General features: G+C 40.4%; 1 protein-coding gene across 5 annotated transcripts in view; it reads left to right on the top strand.

Annotated features, from left to right (window-relative positions):
- The window catches only part of FYB1 (FYN binding protein 1), an 86,135-nt gene that overhangs the window by 47,356 nt on the left and 20,165 nt on the right, over positions 1 to 18,614 (top strand). For 2 of the 5 annotated variants that reach the window (XM_081940076.1, XM_081940078.1), the window contains exons 8-15: positions 2,014 to 2,170; positions 4,405 to 4,549; positions 5,616 to 5,638; positions 7,479 to 7,542; positions 8,410 to 8,547; positions 10,359 to 10,390; positions 13,548 to 13,617; positions 14,150 to 14,264. In XM_081940076.1, the coding sequence (XP_081796202.1) occupies positions 2,014 to 2,170; positions 4,405 to 4,549; positions 5,616 to 5,638; positions 7,479 to 7,542; positions 8,410 to 8,547; positions 10,359 to 10,390; positions 13,548 to 13,617; positions 14,150 to 14,264 (744 nt within the window). The remainder of the gene's footprint in view (positions 1 to 2,013; positions 2,171 to 4,404; positions 4,550 to 5,615; positions 5,639 to 7,478; positions 7,543 to 8,409; positions 8,548 to 10,358; positions 10,391 to 13,547; positions 13,618 to 14,149; positions 14,265 to 18,614) is intronic. The other 3 variants (XM_081940077.1, XM_081940080.1, XM_081940079.1) reach the window with 3 other exon arrangements.

Genomic DNA, 18,614 nt, shown 5'->3' with positions numbered 1-18,614 from the left:
TTGATGACATCGCCGCAGCTGCCATGCGCGGACGGATGGAGGTAGCCAGAGTGGCGCCGAGGCAGTCCGGCGGACGAGCGACCAAGGATCAGGCTGCCTGATCCTCCATCACTCGTTCGCTCACTCTTTCGTCCGCCCGCACCCCTCGGCACCACTCTGGTTACCTCCGTCCGGCCGCGCCCAGCAGCGACGTCAGCGACATCATCAAGATGAAGTGGTTTGGAGGCGAAGTGCTTTTCAGTGCTTTTCTGTGCATCTGGCGTTTAGGTAGATAGCCGGATGTCCTAAACGCCAGACGCACAAAAAAGCAGCTGCTGTTGGGGATCGCGGAGCGCGAGCCAGCGGAGCGCGCTCAGGAAGGCGGAGAATGGGATCACGTGTGCTGGAGGATGAGGCAGCCTCAGCCTCCAGCACACGCGGTCCCATTCCCTGCCTTCCTGATGACGTCACCAGCCTTACCAGCCATAAACCTCACCGCACGTCACTGCATACACATCAGTGATGGGTTCTGGATATGGTGCCATGGGGCCGGGCGTCCACCACATGCATGCACGCAGCATGCGCATAGCACACACATGTATACTTACCATCCGCAATGTTCCACGACGCTCCAGCTGTTCAGTTGAGCATTGCGCAGGCGGCTACGCTCCATGCACATGCACGTAAGCCCCAATTGGCTCAAATACAGGTAAGGAAGGTGGGAGGGCGGGAGGGTCCTCTGGAGCAGTGTACCGGAACAGTAACTGGTGCTCCCAGCAGGCACCGGTATGCCCGTACCGGGGTGTACCAGTCGTATCCCACCACTGATACACAAACATACATATACATATACAGACAGACAGATAAATCAATGGAATAGCTTACTACCGGGAGTTGTGGATGCTCCATCACTGGAGGTTTTCAAAAATAGATTGGACAACCATTCGACTGGGATTGTATAATGTGTCCTGCCTTGGGCAGGGGGTTGTATTAGAAGACACCCCCCCCCCAAGAACTCTTCCACCTTATAATTCTATGTTCTATGTTTTTAAAGTTATTAAAATAGTCACTTTGTATTTTTACTTAACAGCAAAAGTTAATATTTTAATGCCTGCTTAATCAAGTGAGTTAACCAAATTGATAGCAATAACATTTAGATTTATATACTGCTCTGTGGTGTTTTGCATCACTCCCTGAGCAGTTTACAATGTCAGCATATTGTCCCCCAAAATCTGAGTCCACATTTTACCAACCTCGAAAGGATGGAAGGCTGAGTCGACCTTGAGCTGGTCAGGATCGAACTCCAGACTGTGGGTAGAGTTAGTCTTCAATACTGTATTCTAATCACTGCGCCCGCAAATATTGTCAGCAAATATTGATAGAGCAATATTATAAACCATAAACAATCGAAAGATGCAAGCAGCTAACAGAGAATGTCTGTAATTTTGAGATCACGTTGTGTGTTTTCATAAAATGGCTACCTTCTGGTAAAGTTGGCATGGTAGATGGATTCAGTCACAAAATTACTCTAACTACCATAAGATCAAGCTTTCCACGATGCTCTCTATTAACTCCGTTGACATTTGCTCTTTTTCCACATAAAAGCACTAGGCTCCAATCCCAGCTATTTTTATGTTCTGAAAATATTTCTGGAACGTATGTGGCAGCCAAGGGAAATCTTTTGGAAATGAAGATGTCTTTTTAGCATGTTGGTTCTTCATTTATGGAGTTATGAGTCTTATAGTCCGAAAAACAGGGTATTTATTTATTTAGTTTGTCACTCATGTACAAGATAACAGGAATAAGAATAAACATGAATAAGAACACAGGAAATTGGTACAAATAAATGGGGACAGTAGGACAGGGACGTTAGGCACGCTGGTGCGCTTATGCACTCCCCTAATGACCTCTTAGGAATGGGGTTAGGTCAACAGTAGACAGTTTAAGGTTAAAGTTAGCTACGATTTGGTTTTCTCTTTCTCTCAGTCTCCCTAAGTATTAAAACCTAACTATGTATCTTCATCTTTTATGTAGCTTGAAGGCCCCATTGAAGTTATTCACCAGGCACGAGCTTCCACAGACTGTAAAGGAGGAAAGTATGATCTGTCATTCAAACAAGGAGATCTAATTGAAATACTTCGCGTCACAGACAATCCAGAAGGGAAATGGTTAGGAAGATTAAAAGGCTCATGTAGGTATACTCTGGAAGTTAAGAGAATCCATGGCATCATAGTGATTAAAGAACCTGAATTTTCCCAAGAATATAGTTCTTGTATCTCTGCATTTGCTTCTGTATGGATTACATTTATTGATGCATTATATTTATTTATTTGATTGATTGATTGATTGATTGATATGGCCATCTATGTCACACATGGGTGGGGTACCATAAAACCAACAATTGAAACATTATAAAACCATTTTTAAAAGTAAATATTTAAATATAAATAAAAACAAGATCTTATCAAAATCAGAATGTTATACATGGGGAGCCAAGCAGAGATGGGTTTCTGCCGGTTCAGCCCGGATCAGGTGAACCAGTAATGGCGGCGGTGGAAGGCTCCACCCACTGTCCGGATGCTTCTGCGCATGTGCGGAAGCTTCCCACATGAGGCACATGAGTGAACCGGTAGTAAAATAAATTGAAACCCACCACTAGAGCCAAGGGACAGGCTCCCTGCTGCCTGATCAACAGACACACAGACACACAGACACACAGACACACAGACACACAGACACACAGACACACAGACACACAGACACACAGACACACAGACACACAGACACATATTTTGAGGGCCTTCCAGAAGGCCGTAAGGGTTTCAGCCAACCTCAACTCAGGGGGAAGTTTCAAAGAATGAGTGCCATGGCAGAAACAGTTCATCTTCTGGGTTCCCTCCTTAACTGAGAGGACCCAAAACATACCTCTTTGCTGTTCTCTCCTGCCACATTATTGCTGTTCTTGCTCATTCCACTTCTAGAATTGTGATAAATTCTAATAGCAATAGCTATTATAGCTATAATAGCAATAGCTATTATATACAGCTTCACAGTGCTTCACAGCCGTCTCTAAGTGATTTACAGAGTCAGCCTATTGCCCCTGACAATCTGGTTCTTTATTTTACCGAAGGATGGAAGGCTGAGTCAACCTTGAGCCTAGTGAGAGTCGAACTGCCAAATTGCAGGCAGCCGGCAGGCAGCAGAAGTAGCCTGCAGTACTGCACTCTAAGCACTGCACCACCGCTGCTCTTGGTGATATGATTATAAACATTTGAGTTTTGTTGGTGATGAATGATATTGATAGCTTCATTCACCCATCTTAGACATGGACTATAACCATTCAGAAGGAACAAATGCATACACTGGCTGACAGGTGGTTACTCCCAAATCCCTCCCTTTCTCTTCAAGAAGGAAATGGTTTTTCCTTCTAAAGCAGGGTGAAACATCTACCCTTCACCTCAGATTTAAGCTAGAATTTGCACAAATCACATATCGGTAAAGACACAGTTTCAGCAGTTCTTTATACTTTAGAGAAATAGGAAGACGTTACCCAAGAACTGTATTCTTTATTTACTATATTAATGTGCATGTTTATATCTACTCTGATGTTTATTATATTTATACAAATCATAGCTAATATGTGTTGGATGCTTCTTGAGATCTCAGATGAGCTGAACCATCATAGCCTACAATCTTCTCAAAACAAATTTATGGGAGATTCTGTTATAGTGCTCTTAGAAATATTAACACCTTTGTATTTTTTAACTTCCTCTACAATGTGAGCACCAATTTTTGCTTTTTTTCATAATAAAGTCTTGTCAAAATCTCAAAGGAGAGATTCCTTTGTCTTACATTCCTTGTACTACAGGTGTAGGTGGACATGCTACAGAATTAATTTTATTTTTATCAGCTTTTCTTTCAAGTCAGTATAATGCATAGATTGTGGATTATCTTCATATCTCACATGCTGGGTTTAAGAGGGGCTATTAGGCTAACATTTGGTATTCATAACGTTGTACCTGGAGTGTCTGGCTTCAGACTACAGATGAGAGGTTACATAATGGAAAAATATTATGTACAATATTTATAGAAAATTAATATAGGAAGGAAAAAGATCCTAATTCAGTTGTTCCTGCGATAAGCTTGATTTCCATGTAGTGTGTCTTATTTATTTCTCTATGGGGAAAACATAAACCAGAGAATCCCGGTACTGTCCAAATCAGATTTATAATCTCATTGAGAATAATCTGCAAAATAGAGCAAATTATTTTTTCTAATTCGGGTAAGGTATATTCTGCATTTGCTGAATTAGTAGGATACTTCATTACCTCTTTGTTCTATACCGCAATATATTTTGCTTGATGATTTTTCAGTTGTATTTTTTTATACCGAAGCAACCATATCATCCAATGATATTTGTTTTAGATGGCTACATCAAAACTACCATGGTGGTAATTGACTATGATACATTAAAAAGGAAGCCACGGCCTCCCGTGCATGTTCAGTCAAAGCACCCAGACAGTGATCAAGACGTGTATGATGATGTTGGAGACCAGGACAGTATCAGCAGGTATGTCACAGATTTTTGAACAAAGTGATGAGCACCATGTCTAACCCCTAAATACTATCACCAATTCTGTGCAGTCCATCCTCTTGTGCTGATTCATCCTCCCAGATCTTTAGACACTCCCCAACCTGGTTTTTTTTTTCTAGAGGACTATAACAACTGTACAGTACTGTTGCCACTAAAATTTGCTTTAAAAAAATGCATATTTTAATTCCAAATGGAATTAATTGGAAGCTGACATGCTGTAACATTGCTGTAAAGCATGTTTTGTCCTTTGAATCTGAATTGTTGCACAGCCTTATTTTACTTTAAGGAAACATGTTATCTCTGACCCAGTCATTAAAACAGCCATTGGCTAGGTTTGCATAGCACATTGGCTAGAATGTAGCCAGCTTTGTGCCAATTAATCTGTAGAATAAAACCATGGGTCAGTTAAATATCTGTAAATATGTTGCACAAACACAGCTGTTCTGTATGGAACATAAGGGACGTGTTGGCATAGTGGCTAAGATGCTGAACTTGCCGATCAGAAAGTCAGCAGTTCAGTGATTTGAATCTCTAGTCCTGCATAACAGAGTGAGCTCCCGTTAACTCGTCCCAGCTTCTGGCAATCTAGTAGTTCGAAAGCATGCAAAATTGCAAGTAGAAAAATGGGGACCACTTTGGTGGGAAAGTAACAGCATTCCGTGTGCCTTCAGTGTTTAGTCATGCCAGCCACATGACCACAGAAACGTCTTCGGGCAGCACTGGCTCTTCGGCTTTGAAACGGAGATGAGCACCGTCCCCTAGAGTCGGGAATGACTAGCACATATGAGCAAGGGGAACCTTTACCTATACAACACAGCACCCTTATATCAACCCGTGACAGGTTCTTGAAATTCCTAAGATCATTATTGGCCCAGAAAATATTGTCATTTTTCTCAAGAAACAGTTATAGAGATTAGCGACAATATGAAAAGAATTTATGAGAGTGATCAAGTCTTAACGTGACTTTGCATGTATGTGAAAATGTATGTGGTTTTCTTGGCATTCAACATTTTGTTTTTCTTTGTTCATTTTATGGGTAAAGTGGAAGTCAGAGTACCATGGGAGGTGAGTTCCCTTTTTTTATTAAAGTCTTGAAAAAATAATTACCCGTATTTTTCAGAGTATAAAACGCACCTTTTTCCCTCAAAAAAGAGGCTGAAAATCTGGGTGCTTCTTATACACTGAATACAGCATTTTCTGCCTCCTGAAACCCTGCCCCTTCACCAAAATGGCCGTGCATAGCTTGTAGGAGGTTTTCAGAGAACTGGGCTGTTTTTTGCTCAATTTTGCCCCCCCCCCCCTCCAGCCCTTAGGAGCACTCTATAAGCTTCCTAATGCTTTTTTTTGATCAAAAATGGGCCCTTTTTCATGAAAATTTGTCCTTTTTTTGCTCATTTTTGGGCCCCCTCAGAATATTCTACAAGCCTCCTAATTCAGCCTCCTCCTATTCATGCCCTTTTTAAAAAACGGGCCCATTTTCATGAAAAATGGGCCATTTTGGGGAGGTTTGCAGAGTGCAAAAACTTTTTTTTTATTTGCCTCTTCAAAACCTTGGTGCGTCTTATACTCTGGCGAGTCTTATACTCCGGTGCGTCTTATACTCTGAAAAATATGGTATCTCCAGCATTGTATTGTTCTTTTGTGATGCTGTTTTTAACAATGGAAACTAGAACTGAACCATGTGATGCATTTTCTGTATTTCCAATAATGCCTTTGGGCCCTCACATAGATCCTAGAGGCATTCTTGGAAAATAAAATGGTGGGGATTTATTGTGCAAGGGTTTGTTTATCTTTAGGTATATGAGGCGATTGTGATTGACCAAACAACTATTATTGTTCTCAAAAGGTTGGAAACCCTTCAGTTTTAGTTTGTTTGTCGGTATTCCAGCATGACTAAGCTGTGATTTCTACATGTTAGGCAAATCAATGATTTGCTTAATAATGACTGACAGAATTAACCCCAAATGTCTGAATTCACACAAGATTCTCAACTATAAACAATGGATTACCAAGTAACGAGTAGCTTAGAATGGGAGCAGCTCCATCTTAAGAAAGTAATCTCAAAATAAGATGATGACATAATAACATTTCAGCAGTTTTATTTCAGAGTAAACTGATGAGTCAAGTTTATAACAATTGTAAAATGACATGTTTATACAAGGGGAAAAATCCATCAGTTCATATATTAATGCTCCCTTTACTAAAATGTTTAGCAAATCAAAACTTCTCTCTCTGACTTCCTCTCACTGAACACTAACCAAAGTCAGAAAGGTTTGCCCTGTGCTAAATGTTCAGAGTAAATACCTTTATTCTTTAAACAATGAGCATAAAATAAAGCCTTTACTATAAGCATCATGTTTGTTTTAAAACTAAATAAATGTTAACTTTTTTAACAATAGCTGCAAAAGGAGAGAGCTAGTAACTACTGAATCTACAAGCTACAGTGTATTACTCATGCAATCAGGTTTATCCCAGATATTTATTTAATGTGACTTAATCTAGTATCAAATCCATCCAAGACATTCCATTGCGCAGGGAAGGACCAAGGGAGTGCTAATTCTTAATGGGCAATAAGATGCCAACTTAGATTTTATTCCTTTTAAAGAATAGCATTCTTTTCTGAGTGGGAATGATGAGATCTGTAGTCCAACATGTGTGGAAAGCCCCAGGTTAGACAAGGCTGAAAGATTTATTCTGTGAACTAGGATATCTGTCTTTTTTAAATCTGAACTCAGTGAGATCTACTTCTGAGTAGAAATGTATTGGGTGCATGGTAAATAACCTTAAACGTATTAGGGTATATGTATTTATATTTTAACTGTTCTGTTGGTATTCCTTGTATTTATAAATTCTTGTTTCATAAACTCTATTTCTCCCTATTTCTTTTCCTATCTCCTTAAAACAGGGTTTCCGCCACCTCCATCAGATGACATTTATGATGGTGTAGAAGATGATGAGATCCCAGCAAAGTAAGTATGAATTATCCACAAAGTGTTAGTTCAAGATATAAATGTGTTAGGAAATTAGCAAGTTACATACTGGGTGAATTTTGCAAGTTGTTGAAAATGAAATTATAGAAGTGTTCATCCATAAATTGGTTTCTGAACTCAGTCCTATGAATATTTCCTTCATCAAGTCCCATGGAATTAATTGACATTTCCTCCTATGTATGCAGGTTTAGGACTGGGCTAAAGTCCTGAGTCATGTGTGATTCTCTTCTTTGTTATTATTGCTATTGTTGTCATCTTAGCCCATTTCATGCACTATAGAGCAACTAATCCCAATGTACCTTCATATGGACACTCAAGAACATTATTTATGTTTTCAAATATATCTTAGTTTATCTACACTATATGTTGAGTTGTATACTTTAAACGCTCAAGGCAACTATATTTCATATAGCAAATTATGGTGTATAACACTGATAATGCTAATGCTTCCCATAGCAAAGATAATTAAGGTATGCTAGCCATATTATTAAACATACGTATTCAGATTTATTTGTCTGCATGTACAATAGGCACCCTCACTAGTTTATGGCAGAAAATATATTTGTACAGAGAGCACAAATTTGATTTACCTCTGGGCAGAACTGCCTAAAGTGTTAAACTCACCAACTTTAAGATTGTATGAATTTCAATGCCCAGAATTCCGCAGAGAGAATTCCGGGTGTTGAAATTCACACATCTTAAAATTGCCAAAGTTGAAAAACGCTGCTCTAAATAATCTGCTCCCTGAATACGTATTTCAATTATTCAATGAATTCACTAGGCCAAAGTACTTGCTAACACTTTTTTTTAATTCTACTATGTAATAATTGTGTGCATACTTCAAAGATCTGTGTCACAGGATGAAGAGAAAAGTGACACCTGGTCCAAGGGGCTTTTGAAGATTTTAAAGGGAAAAGATTACCAAAAGAAAAGTATGCGAGAGGCACCATCCAAAGTCAATGTGACAGAAGATGAAAATTCCTTGTAAGAGACTGCTGTGAAAAGTAACCCACACAAAGCTCACTAAAGCTAATACCACGGATTCTTTGATGATTGTGCTCTACTAACCACTTCTCACAGCAGCCTAATAAGCCACAAATCAAATATGCATAAGATAACTCAAGCTATGAAACTACCACTTGACTAAAAAGCTGGGCCTTTCTGTTGGTGACTTGATAACTTTTAACTATCATGGTTGTATGATAAGAGAAGCAGTTTTGCTAGGAAGCAAGGAGAGACGAATAACAAAATAACAGCGTTGGGAGGGACCTTATAGGTCAGTGATGGCTAACCTTTTTCTCCTCACGTACTGAAAGTGTGCACATGCCCACATCCATAATGCAATGCACACACGACACCCCCGTGTGCCCTGCCCCTTTGTGCATGCACATGCGATACCCCCACCCCCCCACATGTTCCCCCATGCATGTGCATGTGACCCCCTATACCCCATTTTGGGCCTAGCAGGCCTCCCTGAAGCCTCCTGGGACCAAAAACAGGCCATGTGTGTGTGTCACCCCCGCGGCCCATTTTGGGCCGAGCATACCTCCCTGAAGCCTCCTTGGACCAAAAACAGGGTATGGGGGGAGCGCTTCTACACACACACACACACACACACACACACACACACCGCATGCACGGCAGAGACCCAAAAGTCAGCTGGCTGGTTGAAGTGCACACGCATGCGTGGTGGCAGCACTGAGCTGGGGCAACAGGGCTCTGCATGCCACACGTATGCCATAGGTTCACCATCATGGCTATAGGTCATATAGTCCAACCCTCTGCTCAAGCAGGAAACCCTATACTATTTCTGACAAATGGCTATCCAAGCTTTTCTTGAAAGCGTCCAGTGGATGAAGCATCCACAACCTCTGAGGGCAAGTTGTTCCATTGGTTGATTGTCAGAAATATTTTCATTATTTCAAGATTGAATCTCTCCTTGATCCGTTTCCATTGATATTTCCTTGTCTGGCCTTCAGGTGCTTTGGAAAATAGTTTGTCCCCTTCCCCTCTGTGACAGTCCCTCGAATATTGGAATATTGCTATCATGTCACCTCTGGTCTTCTCTTCACTAGACCAGCCATTCCCAGTTCTTGCAACTGCTCTTCAGGTCATATATTTTAGCCTCCAGGCCCCTAATCATCTAGACGGCTTCTATTGAGAACAGATTCATGGTACCAATCTGGGTAGCAGAATTAGGAGCAGGCAGATCTGACCTACTGGAATCAGAATTATTGGCCTTGCATAGCTCTAATTCACATTAGCTGGGTTTGTCCAGGAAAACATACTGGTAGAGTGTGACTCCTAGTGGAACAATGACAGTGTGGATTCCACAGGATTCCACAGATAAATAGGAAGCATTCATCAGCATGCTCCTCCTTTTAATTATATTGCTTTAATAGCAACAGCAACAATAATATGTTGCATTTATGGAATACTTTGGAATTGTTTAAAATCCTTTGAGATATTTCAGGCCAAGGTATTTATTTGAGTGGTGCAATAGCTTTAGGAATAGAAGTCTAATTATAGCCAAGAAAAGTTCACGTGTGAAATAGGTAGAGGTTTTTGCTATTATAATATTTATAGATGTGTTATTTAATTATATAAAGCAAGGATGGATATTTTATGGCTCTCTTGGCATTGAACCTACCAATCTTAATCTGCAGGTTCAATGACAAAATTTCAAGATATTTGCTTTATATTTTTGTATTTGGTCACATATGATTTAAAGCTGAGATAATACCAATCCTTCCATTTCATATATTAATTAAGATTGTTTCTAAATTTATTTCTAGAAGAAGTCCTTTAGCAAAACAAACAGGGAAGGGTAAGTCGTTGGATGAAATTCTTTGACTGTGGCTGTATTGAATTAGAACTACTATATCTTGAATGCAGAAATCTGGATAACCATGAGATGGCAGCAAAGAGATCTGAAACATTGTAGCCTTTTGCTGCCATCTCATGGTTGTGGCCTTTTGCCAAGTGAATATCTTCAACTTAGTATTTCTCAAACTTGGCAGCTTTAAGATATGTGAACTTGATCTCCCAGAATTCCCCAGCCAGCTATGTTTGAGAAACACTGATTTGATTTGTATAAATGTCATAGATACTTTCTTCTATGCAAAACCTATGGCTTTTTTCTTCTTCTTCCAACTGTTACCCAACTATTGGTTAGCATATTGTATTTCCTTCCATCATCTCAGAAGCTTCCCATTAAACAACAGTCAGAAAAGAGCCATTTTGCTTCCGACAGAAGAAGCAGAATAAATTACAGCTCTACCCATCTTGCATCTGTCATGGTCCCAGTCCTTACAGTCTTGTCCTGCTATACAATAATAATAATAATAAATGAGAACAGCAATAACCACTGGTTATATCATTATGCACCCTAAAGGTTACATAAATGCCAGCAGGAAGAGAGAGTCCCACTCCATCGACTTCTCTGCCATTCATCCTAGTCTCACTCAGTTTATCCCGTTTTTTTTTCTTTTTTTTTGGAAAAGGCGTTAAAGAGGAATGGGTCACACTGCACCCAGCCTAAATCCCTGAGCTAAGCCTGTTAGCTGCATCCTCTTGCTAATACAATACTGTTGTAAGTTTTATCTCACAAATCATATTGGAATTGTGGAAAAGATGCCCTTGTTCCAGAGATGGTATTCAGCAGGTTCTGACCAGTTCTGGAGAACCGGTAGTGGAAATTTTGAGTAATTCGAAGAACTGGTAAATACCACCTCTGGCTTCCCCACTTCCATCTATTCTCTGCCTCCCGAGTCCCAGTTGATTGGGAGGGAATGGGGATTTTGCAGTAACCTTCCCCTGGAGTGTGGTGGGAATGCTTCCCCTGCCACGCCCAACAAGCCACAGCCAACATGCCACACCCACAGAACCGGTAGTAAAAAAAATTGAATCCCACCGTTGCCTTGTTCCTCCATGCTGGCCTTGAATGACTTATTTTCTAACTCAACACCTGTTCCAATTCAGGCAATCCCATCTTAAGGACAAGCCCTAGATACAAATGTACTATTGCTCAAAATACCAGATGATGTTTGCCTTCCTTAGGCCAATGAAGTGTTAAGTCACGGAATGCTTTCACAAACTGCTAAAGTTGTGTGTGCTTTAATATACAGTCTGTGTTTAGAGCAGAGGTGGGTTGCTGCTGGTTCAGCCCGGATCGGGCGAACTTGTAGTAGCAACAGCAAGAGGTTCTACCCACCTGCCCGGCTGCTTCAGCTCATGCACAGAAGGGTCAGCGAGTGCATAGGAATGTGTTCTGGCCCACCTCCATCCGGTAATGAATGCCGACACAGGCTTAGCTGTTTGCCACTCTTTATTTATAGTAATTATAATCCTGTTAGCTGAAAGCCCAAACATGACTCACAGGCAAGACGTTGGCAGCAACCCAGACTCCAACAGATACAGACAAGAGCTTTTCCTGATTGTTACGAACGGTTGTGTCCTGCAAAAGGACTCCTCCCAAAGTCTCTTCTTATATACTCTCTTGGGAGGGGCCAGGCCACAACCACCTGGGCTTGATTATCTCTTATGAGTCTGTCTCCATAACTGCTGCCTCTGTTTCTCCGCCCTCCGTTACCTGGCATCAGGGACCAACTCCCTTTGATCTTCCCCACTGCTCCATGCCTCAGGCGCCTCCTGGTGGCCAACCAGCCTCTCTGGTTCCTGCTCTGAGTCTGAACCTTGCCCAGGGTCCTCCACATCTTCCATAGCCAACTCATAGGATTCGTCGCTATCTGAGTTCTTCAGCAGCTCCAAAGGATCCTGCTGGGCCACAACACTGTGCAACCAAACCGGTAGTAAAAAAAATTAGCAACCCATCTCTGGTTCAGAGGTTCCTGTATTGTGCAGCTTCAGCACTTCCTTAGTTTAAGGAGGGAGAATGCTATCAGCCATTTTTAATAAAAGTCAAGTTTGTTTGTAAGTGCAAGTTCTGATTTAAAGGCAAATTTGGGTTAAAGACAGAATTAGGAAACAGAACTCATTCTTAACCCAGAGACTGCCTGTACAGGTAGTGCTCATTTAGTAACCACAAACGGGACCAGCAACTTGGTCATTAAGGGAAGTGGCTGCTAAATGAAACCGTGACTGTGCTTGAGTGTTTACTTCAGTTTTCCTTTGCTTTACAGACCTATGAAGTTTGTAGGTGCGAGGATTAATCACAATTTTACTTTTTTTTAACCATCATTGTAACTGTGAAGGCCACTAAATGAGGCAGCCGCTAAACAAAGCTTATCTGTAACACTTGTAATGTTATAAGTAGTTTGAGGCCAGAGACTGTTTAAAGAGACATTTTGGCGTATCTGCAGTCATGACAAGCATAATGCTCCTTAGGCAACAAATACTGACAAGCAGCTTTGGGCCTACATAATATTCAGTGAATTATTTTGAAATGCGTTGCTGCTTCCAAGCAATTCCTGGTTTTAGATTCCAACTCAGTGAGATTAATAACACCTAGTAACACAGTTTAAAAGCAAACATAGGACACAATCCAATCCAGAAATATGTATATACATACGCCAGTAGTGCCCTGAAATGCATTAGATAAGCCTTAATTAACTCAGAAGATTTCTAGACTGTTCAACACACACGTTGTTCTGTTCATATAAGAAAGATCGTGTAATACCTTGGTATATATTTGTCATGGCATATCATAACACACAAATTCACTGTTACAACATATTACGCAATGTATGTGGCATGACAAATATCATGGTAACTTTTGTCTTGCCTAAGCTTCATTTGAATGGCTAAACAATCCAGGAAAAAAAAACTGGTTTATTTTTAAACTGCAAAGTTAAGTGTGAAGCAAATTTTTAAGATAACATAAAGATAATGTCTTGCTTTAAAGTATGGCCTTTGTCTAAAATTGAAATCCTAATTTATTATTTTTGTCCAAATTTATCACCAAACTATATGTATGAGCATAACCAGTGATAATTATCTTTTTTTTCCCTACAAATCTATCTTAGATTCTGGAGACAGTGATGTTTACGATGATGTTGAATCCACTGACTTCCCGCTCCCACCAAAAGAAATTAGGCAAGTTAAAATAAATTTAAAAGTATGTTTCTTTGTTTTCTTTCATACAGAGTGGGGGCTGGTTGACTTGTGTAAACTGGTAAAAATAATTTGCAGTTGCAGCTAAATATACCAATGTAATGCACTGATAGGGACGTGGTGGCTCAGTGGCTAAGACACTGAGCTTGTTGATTGAAAGGTCAGCAGTTCGGCAGTTCAGATCCCTAGTGCTGCGTAACAGAGTGAGCTCCCGTTACTTGTCACAGCTTCTGCCAACCTAGCAGTTCGAAAGCATGTAAAAAATGCAAGTAGAAAAATAGGGACCACCTTTGGTGGGAAGGTAACAGCGTTCTGTGTACCTTTGGGATTTAGTCATGCCAGCCACATGACCACAGAGACGTCTTCAGAGCACTGGCTCTTTGGCTTTGAAACAGAGATGAGCACCACCCCCTAGAGTCGGGAATGAGTAGCACATATGTGAGAGGGGAACCTTTACCTTTACTTTAATGTACTGATGGCTTTTTTCCCCTTTTGTTCTAATGTATTGTTTTAGCCTCGGGAAAAATATAATGTCTTTGAACTTTGGGAGGGGCAAATCTGATGAGCGTGATTCACAGAAGGTTAAGAAGATGGACAAAGAAGAGAAAGATTTTCGAAAAAAATTCAAAGTAAGTATTTGTTTGATTGCATGTAAACATAAATATGTTAAATAAACACATAAGCAATCTTAAACACATCAATGCAACATCTGATCATTCTGTGATTTCCCAGCTTCCCAAAAGCCCTTAAATACTGACAAGGGATACAGTTTGATGCTGATATTTCCTAACTATGCTTTTTTCTGAGATGGACTCCAGAGAAAATTTGTGTTTGTCTCTGAAAAGAAGCAGTATACAATTTGGCAGAAACAATAGGTGGCAGTTGTGGCCAGGAAGTCTTTTGTATAGTGACATTTTCTTTTTGCAGCAATAGCAAGAATTCTGAATGAGGAAGCCCTGTGCAGTCATCTATGCCTTACAGTAGTTACTCTGCTTGGAATATTGTAAAGCACTGTACAAGGGGAAGATTATTTATTTATTTTTATTTTATTTATTAGTTTGTCAAACATGTACAGGATAGCAGGTATAAGTATAAACATGGACATAAACAAAGGAAATGAATACAAATAAATGAGGACAGTAGGACAGGGACGGTAGGCACGCTGGTGCGCTTATGTACACCCCCTTTAGGGACCTCTTAGGAATGGGGTGAGGTCCACGGTAGACAGTTTAAGGTTGAAGCTGTGAGGGTTTGAGGATGTAACAACGGAGTCAGGTAGAGCATTCCAGGCATTGACCACTCTGTTGCTGAAGTCGTATTTTCTGCAATCGAGTTTGGAGCGGTTTACCTTGAATTTGTATCGATTGTTTGCCTGTGTATTATTGAGGTTGAGGTTAAAGTAATCATTTATGGGTAGGATGTTGTAGCAGACAATTTTGTGTACTATGCTTAGGTCCGATGGCAGGCAGCACAGTTCCAGATTGTCCAAACCCAAAATTTCAAGCCTGGTGCCGTAAGGTATTCTGTTGTGAGCAGAGGAGTGGCGTACTCTTCTCATGAAATATCTCTGAACTTATTCAATTGTGTTAATGTCCAATATACAGTGTGGATTCCAGGCAGATGAGTTGTATTCGAGAATTGCTCTGCCAAAGGTTTTGTCCGCTTTAATTAGCAATACAATGTTACCGGAGAAGAAGCTTAGCAAAATTAGGTTAACAACTCTTAATGGCTTTTTGGCAATGCTATTACAGTGAGCTCTGGGACTTATATCGTAAGTTACAGCTGATCATAAGTTAGATCGTAAGTTACAGTTGATACAAAATGCAGGGATTCAGGCTCAGGGATTAACAGGTGTACCCCAAAATAGTGACTCCACTGCTTAAGGAGTTGCAATGACTGCAAATTGGCTTCTGTGTATAATTTAAGATGCTGTATGTTGCCTTTAAGGTCCTACATAGCTTCAGACAGAGTGATCTGCATAGAGTTAAGTTTGACAGATAAATATGTTTGACATATAAAATATCTCTGGAAGTGACTTCTGTATTTATCTGCCTCTGCAAATCAAAATTAATTGGGTTGATTCCCTCCAAATCCTTTCTATATCTTGTGTTAGGCAAATCTAGCTGTTATGGCTCACATGGCAGTGAATATTTCAAGGGACCCATAATATTGGGTCTCTCATTTTCTCTCTCTTACGTTGTAATAATTTTTTGACGTAGAATAACAGATTTGGAAGGGACCTTGCAGGTCTTCTAGCCCAACCTCCTGCTTAGACAGGACACCCTACACCACTTCAGACAAATGATTATCCAATATGTTCTTAAAGACTTCCAGTGTTGGAGAATTCACAACTTCTGGAGGCAAATTGTTCCATTGATTAATTGTTCTAACTGTCAGGAAGTTTCTCCTCAGTTCTAAGTTGCTTCTCTCCTTGATTAGTTTCCACCCATTGCTTCTTGTTCTACCCTCAGGTGCCTTGGAGAATAGTTTGACTCCCCCTTCTTTGTGGCAACTCCTGAGATATTGGAACACTGCTATCATGTCTCCCCTAGTCCTTCTTTCTCTTAAGCTAAACATACCCAGTTCCTGCAACCGTTCTTCATATGATTTAGCCTCCAGTCCCCTAATCATCTTTGTTGCTATTCTCTGTACTCTTTCTAGGGTCTCCACATCTTTTTGACATTGTGGCGACCAAAACTGGATGCAGTGTTCCAAGTGTCTTTTTAATTTTCTTTTTATAATCTATTCTAATCTAATCATCAAAATCATAAATCAGAAGTAACTTTTTACTCAAAAAGTCCATTAGACGCTTCCATTTCCATTGAATTGAGTGGAGTTCATTTTCTGATAGTAATAGTTAGGTTCAGTTAGACCCTTTAGAATCTTAATTCATAAAAGCGTACCAAAGAGCATTTCAAAAAGCTGCCTTGGAGAATTATTACTCTTCTTTTGTTCCCCTGGGAAAAATGTGAAAGTAGTATATTTCCCCATTGAACACACTGTTAGCAAAGTGTTTTGTATGTCTGATAATGAGAGGAAGTCATTTGGTAGTCTCAGAGGAGGGTTCAAGTTTTGATCCAGAGGAAATGCAAATCTCTGAAGAACATACTATGTTGTTTGGCTTGAAATTCTGTGTGAATCAAAAAATTTAAAAAGGATGCAACTTTGTAGGGTGTTACTGCACTGTGTGTTTCCTTGCTCACCTATCCACTGCAGCTGCTCTTCTGAACTTGTAAAACTGAGTACACATAGGACTGGATTGCATGGCTGATTAATTAAAGTAGTCCTCTGATAAGTCAGACTAAAGACTAACTAGCTTAGTTTCTTTGTCCACCTTGATGCATTGCATTGGCATCCTTCAGTCTCAAAAGTCTATGGTATCGTGTTCTGGAAAGAGGTAAAGCTGGAGTGTCCTTTCCAGAGCACGAGACCTGGGCATGGAGGATAGACTGTTACCCAAGCAACAGATCCCTCCTCTCCACGTTGCTGAAATAGTCCAATGGAATGGCAGAGGCGATACGATTGGTTCCAGCTGTGTCGCAGGAGTTACCAGAATGTGGTTGTACACAGTGATGAACTGCTTCCAGACTCCGGCTCTGGATTTTGCCTCAGGGTTGACTCCTGAAGCCTTTTCTAGTAGTGGATGTAGCCACAAGGCAGTGGAGGTTTGCAATCAGAGTTTCCCTTCTCCTAGAAGATGGTTCTGCCGCTTGATCTGCCATTGGGGCATAGATCCCTCTTCCGCCTTCAAAACCGTTGACCGTCTTCTCCTGTAACCCTGGAAAGGGGGACTTATGAGGTGCTACCAGCCGGGCCTGCTAGACCAAGGTTTTTTAAGGAGGTGTTACTCCTCCATCACTCACCTTTTGTCCTAGCTTGTGACAGGCAGAATCTGGCTTCCCAAACATTGGGCCCAGGATGGTGGGGGTTTTTTTCACCACCTTGATGAAACAAAAAAAACCCTCATGGTAATGATGATTTAAAGCTGACCAGCCAATGTAAGGCTGATGCAACTGTAAAGCTGATGACATGTAAGGCTGATGCAATGAAGATGAATCAGCATTGATATAGCCAATTTAAGACTGTGACAGGGTCCACACAAGTCTTTATCACTTTAAGAGGTGTCTGTACAGTCTGTAAAAGGAGAGGGTGTATCTCTTTTCTTCATGTTTCTCTCTCCTTGTGTCCGGTATCCATTGCTAAGTTCTCTGTGTAGTGTTAAGAAGAAGATTGATTGCTTGTCAGGTATTTGCTACCACGCATATTTCTGTATATGTTGTATATAAACCACTGTTCGTTTTTAAGAATTTTATTGGTTTTTAAACATTTATAGGAAAGGGTAGGTGGATATACAAAAAAAATTGGCAGCTACATCGTGCTGAAGGTAGAAATCTCTCCAAATCTCACAACTTTTACAGAGAAAAAAACAAAAGATAAAAGATAAGCAAAAACAGCATCTTGTTGTACATTGTATCAACCATATGTTCAATCATCTCTTTTGCCACTTTCTAATATATCAACAATTACAATGATATTTCAAATACATTTATTTTTGTGACCTGAGCCTTTTCAATATTGCTCCCTCCCCCCTGTCCTCTGGTGGAGCCACAGCCTCTCCCTCCCTCATATCTTGTGTATTGTCACCTTTTTCACTACCTCTTATGATTTCATCCTCTAGGAGGGCACTATGTTTTTTCATGAAGGGCTTTGCTTCCACAACTGTATTGATTCTAATTCTGTTTCTCTCCCAGAATATCAACATTCCTTCTGGCAATAACCATCTAAACCAAACTCCTTTGTTATATAATTTCTTTGATAAGGAGGAATACTTCCTCCTCTTATCTCTTATTTTTTTCGGAATTTGTTTAAGAATGGCAATTTCTTTATCTTTATATTTTAGTGCCCCCCCCAAAAAAAAAAACCTCATCCCTCGTGGTATTCCTGAGAAATTTAACATGTACTTCCCTTGGAACATTATG

Source organism: Natrix helvetica (assembly GCF_964273705.1).
Source record: "Natrix helvetica genome assembly, chromosome: 2".
NCBI lineage: Eukaryota > Metazoa > Chordata > Lepidosauria > Squamata > Natricidae > Natrix > Natrix helvetica.
The sequence above is the reverse complement of the archived record's forward strand: the minus strand, read 5'-3'. Positions and strand labels throughout refer to the sequence as shown.